The sequence below is a fragment of the Ranitomeya variabilis genome, chromosome 3, assembly GCF_051348905.1.
Source record: "Ranitomeya variabilis isolate aRanVar5 chromosome 3, aRanVar5.hap1, whole genome shotgun sequence".
NCBI lineage: Eukaryota > Metazoa > Chordata > Amphibia > Anura > Dendrobatidae > Ranitomeya > Ranitomeya variabilis.
The window spans coordinates 386,396,534-386,418,197 of NC_135234.1; the positions used below are offsets into that span (position 1 = coordinate 386,396,534).

The 21,664-nt window shown below is 40.2% G+C and overlaps 1 protein-coding gene across 1 annotated transcript in view; it reads right to left on the bottom strand.

Annotated features, from left to right (window-relative positions):
- Nucleotides 1-996: 996 nt before the first annotated feature.
- TINAGL1 (tubulointerstitial nephritis antigen like 1) overlaps nucleotides 997-21,664 on the bottom strand; it is a 69,933-nt gene continuing 49,265 nt past the window's right edge. The window contains exons 4-12 of the mRNA XM_077296055.1: nucleotides 18,576-18,668; nucleotides 16,799-16,913; nucleotides 13,355-13,475; nucleotides 11,506-11,656; nucleotides 10,825-11,008; nucleotides 8,930-8,975; nucleotides 8,161-8,284; nucleotides 2,771-2,816; nucleotides 997-2,126 (exon numbers count right to left, since the gene is read on the bottom strand). Of these exons, the coding sequence (XP_077152170.1) occupies nucleotides 1,983-2,126; nucleotides 2,771-2,816; nucleotides 8,161-8,284; nucleotides 8,930-8,975; nucleotides 10,825-11,008; nucleotides 11,506-11,656; nucleotides 13,355-13,475; nucleotides 16,799-16,913; nucleotides 18,576-18,668 (1,024 nt within the window). The 3' untranslated portion in view covers nucleotides 997-1,982. The remainder of the gene's footprint in view (nucleotides 2,127-2,770; nucleotides 2,817-8,160; nucleotides 8,285-8,929; nucleotides 8,976-10,824; nucleotides 11,009-11,505; nucleotides 11,657-13,354; nucleotides 13,476-16,798; nucleotides 16,914-18,575; nucleotides 18,669-21,664) is intronic.

Sequence of the window (21,664 nt, forward strand, 5' to 3'; positions counted from 1 at the left end):
GCGCATAAGCTGCCATTGTATTTAATAGTGCTGGTCCTCAGGACGATGTGCTGCCGAGAACCATGATCTTTTGTGTAGCCTTTTCATAGACTGAATCATGATTGTGAAGCAAGCATTCATAGGAGGGCTTGTTCATGATAATCTTGTAGTATAAAATTATTTGGTTTATATCGGAGTAACTCCTCTATTGTTATCTCTTCTCAATCTTCTGCTTCTGAGTTCCATATTATATTGCTGATTTACATGCGATTCGATGGTAGGAACTGGATGGGAATTTGGACTTCTCTGTGACTTTTCTAACTCAGAATCTTTGAGCTTCGTGATATACTTACACCTGTTTCCATTTAGGTCAGTGTCTCTAAACCAGGGCTCCTTTGAAAGCTGGTGAGGAGTTTCCCAAAAAATAGCAAGATTTGCCATTATTCCAGTAGCAATGTGAAGATTTGCTACCATTGGAACCTTTTACAATAATATATTTGCCCCTTAATATGTAATAAAAAGAAAAAAAAAAAGAAAGGAATATTGAAATATTCAACCCTCCTTCTGGGAAAAGTAGCACTGTAGAGCTTGTGAAAAGTTCCATGGAGACCACATAAACTGTCTGTGCATGTCTTTGTCATAGAATGTCTGGCACGGCTAGTGCACAAAAGATAGCAAGGATGGGCCGTGGGATGCCACAAAGGGTGGCATGTGACCTTTAGGGCCCTCTAACACCAAACACAGAGGTTACTCATCAAAGTGACCAACTGTTTATGAAGCAAAGACGATATTTCACAGACCAATGCTCAGGATATGAACACAGAAATGCCTATGCGTGCTCTCTCTGCCTCTGAACAGCAAATGTCTACACACATCAAAGTATCGTAGGATCACATGAAAGGAGACAGTATGCATAATTATAGGTAGTCTTCCTGGGCCAACTGGTGCTAACCTTAGTTATATGAATCAAAATGTTATTTTGTAGTATTTTTTTCATTAAGAACACCATTTTGCACGTTTCGTGGAAAACAATATTTTTATTCAGACTGGAATGTTCAGAATGTCATCATTTATCATATTATTACCTAATATATGATAGAAATCCAATTGTATGGGGGAGCATAGATAGAAACGATCTTTATATATAAACATATTAATAAATAGATTTCACATTTCAAGTTTTTATACATTACAATTTAGGCTTCTAATAAAAGTGAGCTTTGAATTACAAAAATAGTATTTGGGGGTTAGTGGAATGTGAATGATAATGTGGTATACAAAGCATCCGGTATCTTACAGATGTATATACAGATCAGATCAACACACAGTATCATTGGGCCTAATGATATTTAGCTTTATTCCATTAAGTGACCTCTATATGGAAGCCTCAATCCTCTCGCAATTTTTGGCCCCGGAGGGAAATGTCTGTCTATGACAGGTTCACAGGCCTGCGTGCCCCCGGTATATACCCCCAAACAATACGCCTTTGATCCCTGTAGAGCTTATAGGATTATGTGCACTGTTATCCCCTCTAAAGCCACAGGCTGTGAATCTCCCGTGTCAGCACCACAGGGTCAGTAATTATGTCCTGCCCTCATCCTGAGCTGTGGCCATTTATCTAGAGAATAGTGATAAAACTGATGTGTCAGCAGCAGAATTCTAGATAGAGAAGGTACTTCTCAGGTGATAGCTCAGATGTGTACGGGATGTGTTGAGGAGAACATCTGAATGGTGGGTGAAATAGTCAATGATATTGATATATCATATCATTTATCATCATGTTTCCAGTGTCTGTGTGCTGTGATTACTGTGGGTAGATGGCCTGGGAATCATATCCCTCACATCAAGCTGATAATGTACCCTCCTTTTGTGTGATCTACACACCCAGGCACCTAGGACATCCACTTATTGGGCAGTGGACATATTTGGAGGTAAAGAGCAACATACATCCCACTGTTTGCCTGTTACAATTTTAACGAAGTCTTGTACTTTTGTTGATATCATTATTTCTTGTGTGAAACATCTTCCATACTGATTCTTCCCCAAACTCCAACTACGAAAGTTTCTATTTCACACTCATTTTCGCCACGAACGATACGGAAATATCCATCTTCTCCCCAGTCCTTGCCCCAAGAATTAGCAGCCAACTAAATAGGACAAAAAAGGGACATGAGTAAGGAACATAAACTACACAAATTAATAGGAAAGAATTGGCACTTGAGACCCCTTCCTTTGCGGTAGGCTCACAAGATGGTATTTTAGGACCAAGTGCTGTCCGTGAAAAAACGTATAGTACATGGACAAATGTTATACAATGAGACAGAGCAGATAAGCGTGTTTTTTTTCACTAACTGAATCTGCGTGTGAAAAATAAAATTTGCAGTATGCACTATTTTTTTCCAAGTGTCGGATGAGGCTTAAGTCTATGGATGCGCAAAAAAAAATGCTTTTTTTATGGATACATTGCAATTCATTAACATGGAAATCCGTAAATGGCGGATTGCGTTTTCCATAGGTTTACATTGTACTGTAAACGCATGGAAAGCTGCTGTGGACCCGCAGCTGCAGATCCGCAGCAAAATCCAAAACGTGTGCACATAGCCTTAGATGCAGCAAATCCAAGATTGCCAGTATTATCCAGAAACTAAGGAGGAGTGATGGCAGCTACTTTGATATATCTACTGATGTATATGGCAGACTTATTGCTGCGTACATTATACATTTAGTGAAATTAAAGCAACTCGCCATCTATTGCACTTATATCTTCATAAATTGCTATATGTTATATTACCCAGTATTTCTGTACACGTCCATTAAGAGTCATACTTTCTCCCCACCTGGTAAAGACAGAAAAAGATAGTCAAATATATATTTTTTGAACACCATGTGCAATATTCTTGCCAAAGTACATATTTTGCATTGTGTATTTGTGTAATGTGTTTTTCGCAGATATAACACATACCCATTATATTTTTTAGACTATTTTCATGACCACATTTTTCTGCAGACTGATTGTCTGACAAAAAAAAGAAAGACGTTGCCATTTCTATCTTAATCCTGGATCAAACTTGCCCATTAAAATCAATGGGTCTGTGAATAAAATGGACAGCACACAGACGCCATTGGCGTGTCATCCGAGTGCTGTCTGCTTTTTACTATTTAGGAGAGGCTTGAAATTTTGAATTTTTTGCATATGAGAAAAAAAAAATAGATTCCACACTGATGATTAAAACAAGACACATGGACCAAAAATGAATGAAAACTGAATCCAGCACAACTGATGAAAAATTATTCTATCTTATATCTGAATCAGACCTAAAGGGGCATTAACACTTCACGATTATTGGGAAAGAGCAATCCTGATAATGATGCAATGTAAACAGGCTGCCAATCATCCGGCAAATTAGCAAACCAAAAAAGGTGAAATGATCTTTAGGTTTGTCCAAAAGATCATCATACTCGGCAGCAAATCGTCCATGGTAAACAGCTACTGGTCTGTTGAGATAATTGGCAGTCTATGCGCACAGAATGATCTATATTGCTGACAGTTCTATGTGCATCACCAGGTGCAGTCCACAGTCTATTACATGACCGCCAACCTTCAAGCATGTTAACAATCGGTAAGATCTTAACTCAGCGAGTTGGGATGTGTAAATGCACCTTATGGCTGCAGATATATGGAGACTTTCTGTGCTGTGAGTTTCCAATTATCACAAATAAGAATGAAGGAAACTCAATGCTGTAGATGGCATTTAAAAGAGAAAAGTCAATCTACAAAGAGTCTTCACATGGTCAATGAGCTTCGTAGACCTGTCAGCTTTGCTCTTTGTTTTGATGGCTTTCCAGTTAGTCTTGTTGAAATTCTATTAAAAAGAGCACAATATCAATGCTTCAGCATCACCATGATATTTAGATGGGGGCAGATATTTTTTGTATGCAGTCCTTTATAATAATATATTTTTTGTTTGCAAATATCTAGGACATACTTATTCTAGCTTCATTTACGGTATATAGAAATTATTTTTTTATCTACCATGGGTAGAAAAGAGATGGTTGTACAGAAAGTGGGCACCATGCCCCTATAGAAACATTGCACAGCTAGTGATATGATCAAGATCTGGGCCAGAGGTAAGATTACAGACCGCCATAGCTGCGGCATTCCTGAGCAGTGTGTGGAATTTAGTGAGACACAAATTAGCAAGGTCACTCCACAAATAATGTGTCATGTGAACTCTGTAATTCCTCTCCCGTCCTTCTATCATAATCACATACAGCTGAGACACACACTGTATACATTTTTCACTACACGTCTCATCCAGTTCACGGTATTGCACCAGCATCTCTTTCCTTATTAATTGTGTTGCTTACCCTACCTGCCCTTTACGGTCACTACTATCTTTGGCTAGACATCACAAACTTGGCACCAGCCTGGCCAGCACAGTAAGGCTAGTACAGGATGTGTTGGAGTCTCCTTTGGGTGGAGAGAAGAGTTCAGGACAAGGCACTACATGTCCCCTTATCCCTTCAGGAGATCATTTTAATTTTCCTGCCTCTCCCTTCCTCTAAATTCAGGGACACCAAGATTACTTGTATAAAAATCCTTTCCAAATACATTTTGAAGAACTAAATTTTATGAAATGCTAAAACCTAAAATGCAGCATAATATCTATATATGTAATTTCTGCTAATTTTGCTTGTGTATGGCTGGAGTAACTTGGCATTCCAATAGTTTAGTGCTGAAAATGTAACACGTGCCAAAGGCAGCAGTCACTTTACCGGATATTGGTGAGATGAGTAACCTGCTGGACCCATTCACTATCGTAGACCACAGGGATATTAATTTCAATCAACCCTTGCATAATCTTAGACCACCTTGTTTTATGACATTCAAGCTATAGTAGCCAATATGCACCGTGCTTGCCTTTATGATACAAACACTTTGAGCCACCTCTGCTGTCAGGAATATAATCTCTAAGCTCAATAGTTCTAAAGATTGTCATCAGTGGGATTTATGAAAGGGCAGGGTAGAATTTAGATTGGTTGAATTTCAGTTCCCATTGGGTGGGAGCTACCTAAAAAAAGCTCTCTTTTCTAAAAGAAAGACATGGTTAGAAACGGCCATGCAGACAAAGTTAATTTACTGATCGTTGGGGCTCTGACTACTTGGTCCCTCTGCAATTTAAGACCTGGGACTGACTATTGGTCTGTGCAGCGCCCCAGGGTCCTGGTCGTTGCAGTAATATCATTTTCCTCTAGGGGAGAGTGGTGTTACATTTGGAGGCAAAGAAGGACAACTGCATCCAGGTATCACAAACATGCAACACATTTCACACTCCAGGCCACCAGGGGGAGCTCTTGCTCCTATTTATTAGGTCACTCCCCATATATATATAACTGGTAGTCTGTAGGGAAAGTTATAACGCTCCAGACAGTAGTCTGAGGTGGACACAGGGTCAAAAGGAGCTGTGCATGCCCTCAGAGCTGCAGCTCCCAGAAAGAGACATTCAGATGGCAGAACTGTATTGCAGCAAGCGTGAAGGAAGTCGTAGCAAAGGAGAGGATACCAGAAGGGGACCAGCCCTACACAGGCTGCCTCCTTCTGGGGCGCAGAATCCCGGTAGCCGGAACACCGAGGGAGCAACGATCCTTTATGCCTTGCTCCAGAGACCGGCAGGACAGCTAATTGCAAGTTACCTGTCCGCCCTACACCCAGGAGGCACGGTGGCAAACTGTGGAGGCTGGGGCGTGATAGAGTCCCTATAAACAGCCTCTAGCCACCAGTCATACGGGTTTGTCCTATCCTACACGGGGCACAGAGAGAGAGACATTACATCTGTGAGGAAATTATGTGAAGCCTTAGGCAGTAAGGAACTACAACACTGTAGCGCTAGGGAAGGCTATTGATTTCCACCTGGACAAGGGGACTCTGGACTTGCCTCCAAACCGGCCGGACTCTGCCTGCCCTGTGATCTGGTGCCCTGGACTGTGGATGCTGGAGTCTTCAGTAAAGGTAAAGAGACTGCAACCTTGTGTCCTTGTTCTTCTCTGCACCTCTCACCATCCACCATCTACACACCGGGAAGCCCTGGGGATATACTTCACCTGTGGGAAGGTATACCATCTAGCTGCCATAACATCACCCCAGCGGACCCCTTAAAGCAGCGTCGGTCACCCTGACCGAATACCACAGGTGGCGTCACGAACATTCCCCTTAAAGACCTTTCCCTTTTACACGGACATCCCAGGGCCATGGACCGGGTCAGCCACCGTGACATCCCCTTGTGAACCGTAGGACCTGGTACCGAGTACCCCACGGCCCCATGGGGGCGCTCCATCTGCATGAAATAGAGTACTGTACTCGACCTTCTCCAGCAGTCACATATACAATAAAAGGAGCAGAGGTTAAGCATGTGCATCTATGCTACATCCAAGAAGGGACTCTGCAGGGCCCAAATCTCAGGATCATTGGGGATCCCAGAGATCAAACCCCCCAGCGATCAGTGAGATATCCTATATACCATGGATAGGTGATAATTTGTGGTTCTGGAAATACCACTTTAATTTTTTAAAATGTTTTGTTTTTATGTTTCAGCATACTGTTTTTTAAGGATACAAAAAAATGTAAAAAGCTTATTTTGTTAATCCCCTAGTGAAAATACATATCCATAAATAAATACGGTACACAGTACTGTTCTGCATCCTGCTAAACATTGCTATGTATTCAGTGGGGGCACAATGCTAGCCAAGTTTACTTTACCATTTCTCATTTTCCCAAATACTTGATACATTCCATCATCAAAGCTGTGCAGCCACCATGGAGATTCTACTACAGTGTCCTCAGGCTAACTGTAATTATCCTGCATCAAAATTTACTAAGACAGGACAGCAAAGCAAAGGTTTCCTTACAAACAGATATTTTTGTTTTATATATAAGGACTGGATGTTCCTCTTCTGGCTAGGATACACCATCACTTCATGGTGGGTCAGAGTCCAACCTCTGAGCCCTCAATGAAACCTGATTTTAGTACTACATCACCTTCACTGTGTCCTGCCATCCAATGTGCAGGAAAACCCACCCTTCATTTTAAGGATCGGTGACAGTTTCAGGGGTCGGGGGTCCTAGGAAAATGATATTAGTTTATAAGATGGGAAAATGCAGAAAACTGATCTCAGGAAATTATCCAAGTACTGTACTTCTGAAAGTTCAGGAAAGATTGATTTATTATCACGTGACTCAAAATCTGCTACTATTGTAAGGAGGTGGCGGGGACCCTCATTTGCCTCCTCTCTCCTATATGGTGGGCACGTGTGTCCCATGCGGCACCCCAATTGTTCACCCCTGTGTTAATGCTATGTATTACTGTGTTACCAATGCAATGTGTTATGTAAGTTCCCATATTGTGTAAACTGTACTGAACATGATATCTGTTGCATATGTTGAGATTAGGGATAGAAGGAGTTAAAAAATGGGCCGTTCCCACAGGTTTACAGGAGAAGAATTTCCTGTTTCTTGAGCAGAGCCTGGGCAAGTTTGCCCGAGGCAGAACATGCTCCACTGCCAGGAGCAGAGGATACCCCAGTCGAAGGGAACACTGACTGTCAAGGACTGCCGGGCAGTGTGTACGGGCCCTAGCATTGTGGGACCATCCCCAGAAGGAGTTTGGTGGCTCCCAAACCCAGATGGGAGCTGGTGATGCTGGACCGGATCACGAAGTTGCAGGGATAGTGCAGGAAGCATTACTTTATTCTCCTCATGTTACCTCCTGTTCATTAAAAGTTTTCTAACGTTGGACCGAATCATGACCTGTGTTTCCAGCACGGAGAGCAATCCTATGATAGAGGTAACTGACTGTGCTGCAGGACCGGGACTTTATCTGTCTTTCCATGTGCAAGGGGCCAGGGTGCTTATGGACTGTTGCTTTAATGGACTCGGTCATGACTACCACCCCGGTCGCTCTTGTTACACTATCACAGAGGGGGCTTTGATTGGCATTACAGACAATTAAACTTTTGGGAATATGTCTTTCAAGATTTTATGAGAGGTCAATCCCACAAATATAACATAAGTTTGTAGCACGATCAATTGTCTATATTCAATGCAAAAAAATTCTCTACAAATGTCATAAAAAATACTGTTAGCATTCACAACCACCAATCGAAATGATTAAACCCGCTACATACCCAATAACTCTAACTGAATGTGTGCCGTGACGACGGAATCGCTCGGGTTCTCCAGCCATCACTGGAATATGTCTATAGATGCCACTCTGATACATAAAGAAGTCTTCATGCACTTCCATAATTGCTAGGAAATTAGAGAACAATGACATTTAGAAAAGTTCACAGTGTGGCTATCACGTGCATGAGGTTATTTGTTATGTTATTAGCACAAACTATGGTGAACTTTGCACTTCATACACATTTTATATAATTTTCAATAAATGTAAATAATAAATCTAAATAAGTCCAAAGTTATTTATTAACTTTAAATATAGATATAACCTTCATTAATGGTTATTTCATGCAATAATGTCCCTGATGTAAAAACTAGGATGACATCTGGTCTTCATGTCTATGCATATACCAAAGCCACTGTAGTCTTTAGGTTGACCTTGAATATATGGGGTAATGTAACATTATCTGTAAATTATGAGAATATTAAAAGATGTTGAGAATGATCAGATAAAGTAGCAAGATCACACCTCAGTTGCTGCAGAACCTCCTTTTGACATTGTCACCAATTATGACAAACTCTTTCCTCTTCAATATAAGGATTGCAAGCCAAAATAGTCTCATAAAATGGCAATCACAAAGAACCAATACAGTGCAAGCCATGGTTGTAGTAATATTATTCTTAATTTACACTCATATACACACACATAATACAATAGAAATAGCCCTTAGTATTTTATTGGACAGCATTATGCTACTGATCCTATACATTACCTACCTTGCACTGGACCATTGTCAAATATCTCTTTCATTATATCTTTTTCCTGCCAGAAATAAATGGGATAATGAGTTCATGATTGTGCCAATATTGTCACAGCTAACATTGTATTTACTGTTCTATCATTACAGATTGTCCATTAACACAGGATTCATCATGCTAAACACTGATACTTCCCATTTCAATTACTTTTCTATAGACAATTTACTCCTGGTTATATATTAATTTTATTAGCATCCTTTCTTTGTGATGCAAAAACACCCAGTCTAATATTTAAGGCTCCCCAGACATTAGATCATCAGGGATCAATGACTGATTATAGTCGGACGAGTGGTTGTTTGGAAGCAGGAAAAAAAATCTCAGACTGCACGGGCTGTGATGGAATTTCTTTAGCCGGATGATGCAGCCAATGCTGAATGATGCAGAATTATCATTGTTTGGTGTTTTGGATAATAGCAGACATTGATTGGTTGGTCATCAGTTAAAACAACATTCACTTCACTGTAACTTTAGTTATGGTCAAAATTGGCCATTTCAGCTGACTTATCTAATGAATATAGGTCTCTGTCAAAAAAGCACTTGCTCAGTGCCACTTGCAGACATAGTCAGGAGATAGCCCCTGTGCAAGAACGGTACGTAGCTCATCATAAAGCACAATTCCCCCCCCCCTGCTTTGGAGGGGGTAATGGGCCCCCTTATCATCTAAAGTGATTTTTACTAATCTACGTGTTACTGTATGCAACAATGTACAGCGCCAAAGATAGTGCTAAACTATAAATGATTTCCATAAGCAGATTGTAACACCAATGCCGGCATCCCTACGTGGTACCTCTCACTCCTCCCAACAGGGACGCCGGCATACTCACCGCCTGGCCACTCAGCGGTGTCTCTATTCCCTGATGTGGCTTCCTACTATCTTGGGCTTGTGCACATTCTGCGGGTCTCCATGCAACTCATAAAGGGGCAGCACATGCATTTTGGAAATGCCCCTAGCCAATAGCTGGGAGGCATTGGGTATATAAGGCACCCTCCAGAGTAGGTAGGATAGTTTCCCTACTTAGTGTGTGTGCATCTAATGTTGCCAGGTCTCTGTCCTTGAGACCCGTGTTGTCTGAACCTGAACCTGTTCCTGAAACCCGTGTTGTCTGCACTAGGACCAGTGTCAGTCCTGTCTGGTGATCAGGGCCGGACTGGCCATTTGGCAATTCTGGCAAATGCCAGAAGGGCCTGTCTGGTCATGGGCTGCCTTGTCTGCTGCATTTATAACAGAATCGGTGTTCTCAAGACACCCATACTGTTAAGAGTTGTGACTGAGTACAAAGTTGCTGACCCTGTCACTTACCCCAGCAGGCCACAGATATCATTAGAAATGTTGGTCTTGTATAAAATCTTCCTTTCCTCCATCCAGGGTAATATTAGTAATATGTCCCATCTGGTTCATGGGGACGGGGACAACATGGGCCTGTGTGATTTCAAATGCCAGGGCTGAATTTCAGCCCCAGTCCGTACCTGCTGGTGATTCAGAATCTGTTCCATCTGTACCAGCTCCGATATCTGTTATACCAGTATCCGACTCCTCTCCTGCCATTGGGGTCAGCTTCCGCAGTACTGGGGACTGCCCAGGAGTGGTACCTGGTGGATAACTGCAGCGCAAGTCTAACTCCACCATCAGGAGCTCTAGCGAAGACCAGGTAATAAGTTAGCCATACCCCTCCTGGGTAAGCCTGGCTCATGGCACAGTGGTTCCACGGTCCAGGTGTGTGACACAGACAGTGAAACAACTCAGTTTGCTTCAAATTCATGTACACTTTTCTTCGCCTCCAAAACACTCTAGGCCACATTAACTTGTTGATGAACTAAATACCAATACTGAAACTCACTGAAAGCCAACTTACACTGGATGCCAAGCGATAAGCAGGTGTGGACTGGTAGATTTCATTAGAAGACGCATATGGGTTTGGGCAGTTGTTAGTAGCCTGTCTTTTTCCTCGCCCCATGGAACGACTATGCATCATGCAAGAGGCAGGAGGTCCATTTGTATTAGGAGCCACAAATGGATAACAGTCCTCTGTTACAATCCTGAAATAGAATTTAGTTACATACCAGAATATTCAAACCATAGAAACATTTATAAAAAATCTATTGTTTAAAATTCTCATCCTAGGAGATATCTCTTCAGAAGCAGAACAATAATCTATAAATCCCACAATGTCATTATCAGTCGTGATGGCCCGGGTGTCCAATATGATTCTGTATGAAACAGTATATGATACGTGAAAATATTTTTGGAAGCCTTTTTACTAATTGTCCTGTTGCTAGGGTTTATTTTGTTTTTCACCATTCCTATGTGATGATCATAATATGATTATAGCTAATACACCTGGCTAGACTACTCTTAAGATCACAGCTTGTGTAAATCCTACTACTGTAAATCATTCTTTTTTTCCCCTGTATGGAGAAAATACATATTTTTTAACATCTTGAAACTGGAAATGAGGAAAGAAAGGTTTGCAATAAATGGACATAAAACATATGCAACCACATAAAATTAATTGAGATCTATTTGGTTCACACACCCTCGCCTTCTCAGATACCACCATGCCCCGTCTACACGTCCTCCTCGACATCCTTGCTGATTTTTTGTATCACATGACAGTAGATTCTGCGGGGACAGAGCAGGAGTCATGTGCCCCATAGACTGAATGGAGAGCCTATCAGAAGCAACGCCTGTGAAAAGACAGATATATACGTGCAATTACAATAATATATAATTATGTAAACTAAAATCTAGATTTTACTGCCAGTGTATCACGAGATCTGGGGTTAGGTGATCTTTACGTACTGCGAATCGCAGGTCTTCCATTTAACCTGTGTGTTTTGTTCCTCATATTAAATGGACTTTGTTTCCTTTGGTGCTGAACAGGTTAATGACTCTTTGTATGCTGGTTAGAGTCATGCAGCTCTATCTCACAGCTGCTCCTAACCAGCTCATTTTCTCTCTCTATAAAACTTGCCCAGACCTTCCTATCCCTGCCTGTGAAAGTTTTGTCTTCTATCTTGCTGGAGTTGGTGTGCTGAAATTGTTGTCTGTTGTTTTTGGGTGTATGCATTCTCCATTATCCTATTCCCATTTGGTTTGTACCTTCCTATCCTTCCATTCCTCTCTACTCTTGGTGAGTGTTTTTGTACGTAAGATGCTTTTTGTTATCCCAGTTTGACTTGTATGTATTTACACTAATATATCAGTCCCAGGCCTCTCTACCTTTAAGAGTACCCACAGCACAGGGACAGTTTGAGGCCCCCCTTCCTTACCGAAGACCGTCACAGCGTGACATTGTGTAGATATCACATCACATTTGGATTGTCTAAAATTAGCTTCTACAGCAGGACACTGTCTAGGGCAGCAACATTGTCAGACTGAACCAATGCTGGGGGCTTCAATACTATCCAATGTCAGGGGTGCCATCTGAGAAATTTATGGCACATCAAAAGTGTGTGCCAACTCCAAAAACGCTATTTACCTGCAGATATAGTGGTAATCTGGAGGTAAAATATATTTAAATCATGCCTGGCTGCCTTACTGGAGCAGCAGTTGTAGGGAGAAAATGAAGTTATGCTCTCCCTTCAGCTACTTGCTTCCAGTCATCGGGGCAGAGCAGGGGGCTGTAACACTCAGAACTCAGGAGACAATGAGCACGCTATAAACACTCCTTCCGCACCTTGACTGACAGACTGCTCTGTTGTGTGTGTGTGCAGGGCAGGCTGTCAATCAAGGCACAGGAGGAATGATAATATAGCGAGCGGTGACTGTAACAGCCCTCTGCACCATCCAAGTGACTGGAAGGGAACGGCTACATAGAGGTTACAACTTAATTTTCTCCATGTAGCAAAACATGGTTAAAGCATTAACAGCGTTTGGGAAGTTGACAAGTTTCCTTCATTGGCTACTAGGTTTCAGTGCCACTATCAGAAGAGCAGTCACTAGACACAGAAAAGCGTGTATGTGATCTGTTGGTTGGAGGCCGCACAGAGTGGCATTGCAGGCTACATTTGGCTCCTGACAAGCTGTACACCTCTGGTCTAGTGTATAGATGATTTTATAAGAAGAGGAGGCAGAGCATGTACCATAAACATGCTCTAATATCACTAAGCTTTGGACATTTTTGATACATTTTTAATAGTACACTATGTAATTCCATATAACTGCATGAAGATGCCACACGTTTCATTTCCTGAATGGTCTTTTAGTCCCCTAAAACTTACTTTATTTACTTATGGCGTCTAAAATAATAAAAAATGCAATTATGTGCAACATTTTATCTAACCATTTCTAGAGAGGAATAAAAGATTCAACATATATTTGTTAGGGAAATGCGCAATTATCAATTGTGGTCCGGGCTGAACTGAAATATTTTAGCAGCCTACCTGCTGTTGAGAAAGCCCAGGAGCCAGCACAGTTGCCTTGATCAAGTGGCTGATGGATCATTCCCGGCCACTTCTCCGCAGCATTGAAGTTAGTAGGAAGGAAGTCATTGTTCATGTTCACCTGCAGATTAGAGTCAAGAAGTCAATAATAAATACATATACTTGTAGATAATTACTAAATGGCAGCTATTATTTTTATAGAAAAAAAATCATCTTTATTTTAAAAATTCAGGTACAATTTGATAACAAATTATATCCTAAATGTTTTAGAAACAGCTCACCTTTCATTCATGGCACATGCTACTGTGAAATATTCATTACTTAACCCCTCCCCCACAGCCTGTTTTCAGCTTCCTGACCAGGCCAACTTTTTTAATTCTGACCAGCATCACTTTATGTGGTAATAACTCTGAAACGCTTTAATGGATCCTAGTGATTCTGAGACTTTTTTTCTCATGACATATTGTACTTCATGATAGTGGTAAAATTTGTTTGATACAACGTGCGTTCATTTATGAAAATATCTGAAATTTGTCGAGAATTTCGCAATTTTCAAACTTTTCATTTTTATTCCCTTAAACCTGAGAGTTATGTCACTCAAAATAGTTGCTAAATAACATTTCCCACAAGTCTACTTTTCATCAGCACAATTTTTGAAACATAATATTTTTTGTTAGGAAGTTAGAGAGGTTAAAAGTTGATCAGCAATTTCTCATTCTTACAACAAAATTTACCAAAACCATTTATTTTAGGGACCACGTCACAATTGAAATGACTTTGAAGGGCCTATATGACAGAAAATACCCCAAAGAGACACCATTCTAAAATTCGCACCTGTCAAAGTCCTCAAAACCGCATTCAAGAAGTTTATTAACTCTTCAGGTGCTTCACAGGAATTCATGCAATGTGGAAAAATAAAATTAACATTTTTCTTTTTTTTCCACAAAAATTTTACTTTATTCCCCAATTTTTTAATTTTACAAGAGTAACAGGAGAAAATGGACCCCAAAATTTGTTTTGCAATTTCTCCTGAGAACGCCGTTACCCCATATGTGGGGAAAACTACTGTTTGGGCGCATGGCAGGGCTCAGAAGGGAAGGAGAATCATTTTACTTTTTGAAAGCAAACTTGGTTGGAATCGAGAGCGGATAACATGTTGCGTTTGGAGAGCCCTTGATGTGCCTAAACAGTGGAAACCCCCCACAAGTGACCCTATTTTGGAAACTAGACCCCCCCAAGGAATTTATCTAAATGTGTGGTGAGCACCTTTAATTTCCAGTTGCTTCACATAAATTTATAACATTAAGACATGAAAATAAAAAAAATAAATAGATTAAAAAAATATCACACTTTTTCCACAAAAATGTTCTTTTAACCCCAATTTTTTTTATTTTCAAAAGGGTAACAGGATCAAATGGACCCCAATAATTGTTGTGCAATTTCTCCTGAGTACGCTGATACCCCATATGAGGTGGAAAACTACTTTTCGGGCGCAAGGCATGGCTCGGAAGGGAAGAAGTGGTCGTTTGAATCGCATACTTTGATGGAATGGTGTGCATGCACCATGTTGCGTTTGGGGAGCCCCTGATGTACCTAAACAGTGAAAATATCCCACAAGTGACCCCATTTTGGAAACTACAACCCTTAAGGAATTTACCTATTGGCATACTTATAGTAATGACTATAATGCTTTTGCTTTTACTGGTGTATGAATTTATAATGTGGTGCTATGTGTGTAGGTTGTGTAGAGTACATCAGACTATAATAGCATTTTGTGTCAACAGGGTAAAACCAAATTTTATTAACTCGGTCGATGCAGTGTGTTGGCTTGGAATAGCAGAGGCATATATGTACTTCGCATTGCGGGAACGCACTTCCAGAGCATTGTATTTGTCGTTAAGGGTTTAAAAGGGATATCCACCTGTAGGGATTTTTTTTTAATTTTTACATAAGTGTATGCAACCAGGGCTGAAAATAATTATATTTCAATTGGTTTTCATTAAACATTTTGCACTGTTTGCCTTCTGTAGCCTCTGTGTTGAACTGGCTTTTGCCGGCTGCAGAATGAGTTTACTGTGGGTCCTTTAATGAACTCATTCTGATGGTCTGACAGAGTTTGCAACTCTTATCTGCCTTTTTAGTGCTCCTCTCAGCTGATTTATGAGAACAGTCCAATATCAAAGTTAAATGTGTCAGGAAATAAATGGTCTGTAAAAGCCAAATGGTGCAAAATTTTTAATGAAACCCAATAGCAAAAATTATTATTTTTTTTACCCCAAATACATGCATTGAAAAAAAAAAAATCTAGTAGAGTGAATAATCTGTCTACATTTTGTTTTTGCACAGTTGAAGACTAATGTGTATTATTTTAAAAACGTAATAAAATGATTCAATATTAGTCTGAAAAGGTGCAAAATTTCATAAAACATTGACAAATTTCTGCAAATTATACTAGCAAAAATATGAGGACAGACAGCAGGATAACTTAAAGAAATTAGACAAAAGAAATGTTAAAAGAGAGCTAAAGAGACTAGCACAAAAATGAAACAGAAGTCATAAATTTGGCGCAAAAAATAAAAAAAGCCTCAAATCAAAGCTTTCAACCCCTCTAAAAAGCACAAAAAGAACAATGAATCAGTGCCCAAGTGTACACCACCTATTACTTGGCTTACTTTATACCAGAAATGGTGGCAACATTTTAGATGCAAATTACTTACTTGATCCATTCCCCCCCCCAATGTTTATTAAAGTCTTCTTGTAGACTTTTTAGGACCTAAATATCTTCACTTTCACTTCAATCCATCAGATACAAAAATAAATGTGCCCTAGTCTAATAAAATCTCAACTATTTACACTGACGTATATACTTGGAAAGACAAGGATTTCCTAAATAGGCAGACTGTTAGAAGGTTTAGTCCTATGGGTCCTGTGTGACCTAATTTTTCCCAGCTCAAGGAATTTTCCAGTCTCTTGTCCTTTCTCTACTCCAAAGGAACAGTAAAGGAGGGGTTCACACAACAGTAGCAAGCAATGTTTCTTTTTTCATTACAACTTATTCAGAGTGGAGTGGGCTCCGGACTTCCTGAGTGGAAGTTCCCTGCAAAAACTGGCTTAATCACATGTGTATTGTGCTTCTTCTCCTGGGATCTGCCAAGAATTACACGCTGACCCCAATCTCAGGAAAGAGCTATGACTGGCGGAAGAATAATGGGCACATTCCAACTGCATGTTAACATTGGAAGACGGCAGTCTGATTGCATTGTACTGCTATGGGGATTTAGGAAATATTTCATTATTATGGTCAAATCGTATACAACAATGCAAAAATGATCTAGATTATCATCTTTATTGCATCGTATGACGATTATTTTTTCATATTTCCCAACATTCTGCTTAGTATTCTGCTACTTAACTAAATACTATCATTGTGGATCATATACTCACATGTAGCTCATTCATGTTCATAACAGAAGAAGGAGGCTTTGTTGTTCCTAGTCGATACTGAATTCCTTCATCCAGTGTCATACCCCAAAATTGGCTATAATTGCCAGCCTTCCATCTATAGAAATAAAAGCAACATCAATTTTTTTATTGTGAAGCTATGCCTTAAAGGGGTTATTAAGACTTTTAAAATTGATGGTTAAAGGAGTATTCCCATTTCCTAGATCCTAGCTCAATATGTATTAGGTGTAATAATAATATTAATATTAGCAAATACCTTCAAATAGAAATGTAGTGCAGTTCTTTTGATTTGCTATGTCACTTACCTCATGTGCAGGGCATTGCAGTAGTTATAGGTATCCATGGTTATATCGACTCACATAGTGACAGTTAGTTGTTAGTGGTTGCAACCATGGATACCTAAGCTACTGTAATGCCCTGCACATGGGGTAAGCAACATTGCAAAGAACTATACTACATTTATAATTGGAGGTATTTGCTAATATTATGGTATTATTATTATTATACACTTACAACTTATTGGGATAGGATTTTGGAGATGGGAATACTTCTTTAAGATTATCCGTTAATACTAGATAGCTTTCATTAAACAAAATTATAAATTGTTATGGAGTAAGCTTCTAAGCTTACCGTAGTGGTGGCTGGTTTTTGGTAGCCAGAATGTTACTATTTAGACAAGTTTTCCCACAATGGACATTCATCATGTAATCATAAGAGTTCTTTGTGATGATAGGGAATCGCGGGCTCGCTTCTCTTGTTCTAGCAATCAATGGTGGTCTATAGTGTTGAGCGATACCTTCCGATATGCAAAGGTATCGGTATATAAAAAATATTGGATATCGTCGATACCGATACCCGATACCAATGCATATCAATGGGACACAAAATATCGGAATGGTTCCCAGGGTCTGAAGGAGAGGAAACTCTCCTTCAGGCCCTGGGATCCATATTCATGTATAAAATAAAGAATAAAAATAAAAAATATTGATATACCGTACTCACCCCTCCGACGGCCCCGGCTCTCACCGGTCCAAGCGTCTGCCTCCGTTCCTAAGAATGCAGAGTGAAGGACCTTCGATGACTTCGCGGCTTGTGATTGGTCGCGTTACCGCTCATGTGACCGCTCACACGACCAATCACAAGCTGCGACGTCATCGAAGGTCCTTCACGCCCTGCATTCTTAGGAACGGAGGCACCGCTAAGAGCCAGGGTCCGCCGGAGGGGTGAGTATATCAATATTTTTTATTTTTATTATTTATTTTTTACATGAATATGGATCCCAGGGCCTGAAGGAGAGTCTCCTCTCCTCCAGACCCTGGGAACCATACGCACCACACACTTCCGATTCTGATATCGCAAAAATATCAGAACTCGGTATCGGAATTCCGATACAGCAAATATCGGCCGATACCCGATATTTGCAGTATCGGAATGCTCAACACTAGTGGTCTATACAGTGGAATGCCCCTTGATTAGGCTTTTATTATCTATTCTGTGAAAAAATAATAAATCTGCATTGTGGGAAAACCATTTGCCTCAATAACTTTGGTAAGATTGTCAGTGAATCTGTGGTTTTGTACAAGGAAATGGAAAATTATTATGAAAATATTCAACATCAGAATTGTTTTTGTTTACAAATAAAAAAAATTATGAGATACCCTATACAAAATATTAAGATAGTTACATTTATTATGCTGGGGGGTGGGGGTTCGTGGTTACAGAATAAAAAATGTAAACTATTACATTGTATTTATCTTACCCATAGAAACCTTGATTAATGGCATCAATGATTCTTGAGTTTATAAGACAGGAGTTCTGCTCACAGTGCCAGTTACCATCAGGGGTGCATGTGCTGGGAAGGTTAAGAGATTCAATAATTATTTCTACATGTGGAATACATTATATATAAATTTTGATGACTTATTGGAATAAAATCTGAGACAAGGTAAACGCTTTAAAATATTTGATGAAGAGAGCCCTAATTAGCACAATTACAGTTGTATGAAAAAGTGTTTGCCCCCTTCCTGATTTCTGATTTTTTTGTATGTTTGTCACACTTAAATGTTTCATATCACCAAAGAAATTTAAATATTAGACAAAGATAACACAAAATGCAGTTTTTAAATGAAGGTCTTTATTATTAAGGGAAAAAGAAATCCAAACCTACCAGGCTCTGCATGAAAGAATGATTGTCTCCCTTCCCTCTCCTAATACAAAAATTAACTGTGGTTTATGACATCTTTGGGAAGCTGAGTTCAAATTCCCAAGCCATACCCAGGACTGATTAGTGTGACACCTGTTCTTAATCAAGAAATCAAGAAATCAATTATACAGGACCTGCCTGACAAAGTGAAGTAGACCAAAAGCTCCTCCAAAGCTAGACATCAAGTTGCGAGCCAAAGAAATTCTGGAACAAATGAGACACAAAGTAATTGAGATCTATCAGTTTGGAAAAGGTTATAAAGCCTTTTCTAAAGCTTTGGGTCTCCAGCGAACCACAGTGAGAGCCATTATCCACAAATGGCGAAAACATGGAACAGTGGTGAACTTTCCCAGGAGTGGTTGGCCGACCAAAATTACCCCAAGAGCGCAGCGACAACTCATCCAAAAGATCATAAAAGACCCCATAACAACATCCAAAGGAATGCAGGCCTCACTTAAGGTCAGTGTTCATGACTTCACCATAAGGAGACTGGGCAAAAATGGTCTGCATGGCAGCGTTCCAAGACGAAAACCAAGTGTGATGGTCTTTGGCTGTTCTGCTGCTTCAGGACCTGGAAGACTTGCTGTGTAAGTGGAGCCATGAATTCTGCCATCTACCCAAAAATTCTAACGGATAATGTCCAGCCATCTGTTTGTGACCTCTAGCTGAAGCACACTTGAGTTATGCAGCAGAACAATGATCCAAAACTCATTAGTAAGACCACCTCTGAATGACTAAAGAAAAACAAAATTAAGACTTTGGAGTGGTCTGTGCAAAGTCCTGACATTAATCTGATTGAGATGCTGTGGCATGACCTTAAGGGAAACATGCCTTCCAATCCAGCAGCATTCAGGTATGTGGGATTAAACTCCCTCCCTGTATAACATAATTCAGTTAAATCAATGCTTTATTATATTACTCATATAACCACCAACACCTATCGTCCCAGCCATGCAGCAAAAGCTACTCTGACGATGTGTGACAGTCAGGACCCAGATTATATAGGGGATAGGAGTGGCTAACCGTGCTCAGCTTTGAGCCCTAGCTCCCAACAAGGCCGATTAACCACTTTACTGCCAAATGAAATTTACACCGTTTAAAAAGAAGGTGAAGTGCTACTTTTCAGCACAGGAGAAGGAGCAATCAGACGCTGCAGTCTTCTCTCTGTTGGGGTAATAATAATGATCTTTATTTTTATATAGCGCTAACATATTCCGCAGTGCTTTACAGTTTGCACACATTATCATCGCTGTCCCCAATGGGGCTCACAATCTAAATTCCCTATCAGTATGTCTTTGAAATGTGGGAGGAAACCGGAGTACCCGGAGGAAATCCACGCAAACACAGAGAGAACATACAAGCTCCTTGCAGATGTTGTCCAAGGTGGGATTAGAACCCAGAACCCCAGCGCTGCAAGGCTGCAGTGTTTTCCACTGAGCCACTGTGCTTCCCCAGTGAAACCTGATTTCGGAGACGCAGTCAGAATAAACAGCACACGTGCTAGATTTGTATAACTGGCAATGATGCCGCTCATGCAAATTATGTTATAACATGGATAGAGGGCTAACTAGACTGGGAAACTAATGCCCAATTGACTAGTCTAAGCCCTCATTAGCATAGGCAAAGTGGAGGTTTGAAATGCTTTTTTAAAGCATTTATTTAACTGAAATTATGTTATACAGAGCTGGTAATGGAGGGAGTTTAATCACACATAGCTGAATGCTGCTGGATTGGAGGGCATAACAGACAGGATTCATTTAACTCCTTAACCCCAAGGGTGCTTTGCACGTTAATGACCGGGCCAATTTTTTACAATTCTGACCACTGTCCCTTTATGAGGTTATAACTCTGGAACGCTTCAACGGATTTTGGTGATTCTGACATTTTCTCGTGACATATTGTACTTCATGTTAGTGGTAAAATTTCTTTGATATGACTTGCGTTTATTTGTGGAAAAAAAAAAAGAAATTTCCCACATGTCTACTTTATATCAGCACAATTTTGGAAACAAGATTTTTTTTTGTTAGGAAGTTATAAGGGTTGAAAGTTGACCAGTGATTTCTCATTTTTACAACACCATTTTTTTTTTAGGGACCACATCACATTTGAAGTCACTCTGAGGGGTCTATATGATAGAAAATACCCAAAAGTGACACCATTCTAAAACCTGCACCATTCAAAGTGCTCAAAACCACATTCAAGAAGTTTATTAACCCTTCAAGTGCTTCACAGGAATTTTTGGAATGTTTAAAAAAAATTAACATTAACTTTTTTTCGCAAAAAATTTACTTCAGATCCAATTTTTTTTATTTCACCAAGGGTAACAGGAGAAATTGGACCCCAAAAGTTGTACAATTTGTCCTGAGTACACCAATACCCCATATGTGGGGGTAAACCACTGTTTGGGTGCATGGCAGAGCTCGGAAGGGAAGGAGCGCCGTTTGACTTTTCAGTGCAAAGTTGGCTGGAATTAAGATAGGATGCCATGTCACGTTTGGAGAGCCCCTGATGTGCCTAAACAGTGGAAACCCCCCACAAGTGACACCATTTTGGAAAGTAGACCCCCTAGGGAACTTACCTAGATGTGTGGTGAGCACTTTGAACTCCAAAGTGATTCACAGAAGTTTATAATGTAGAACAGTAAA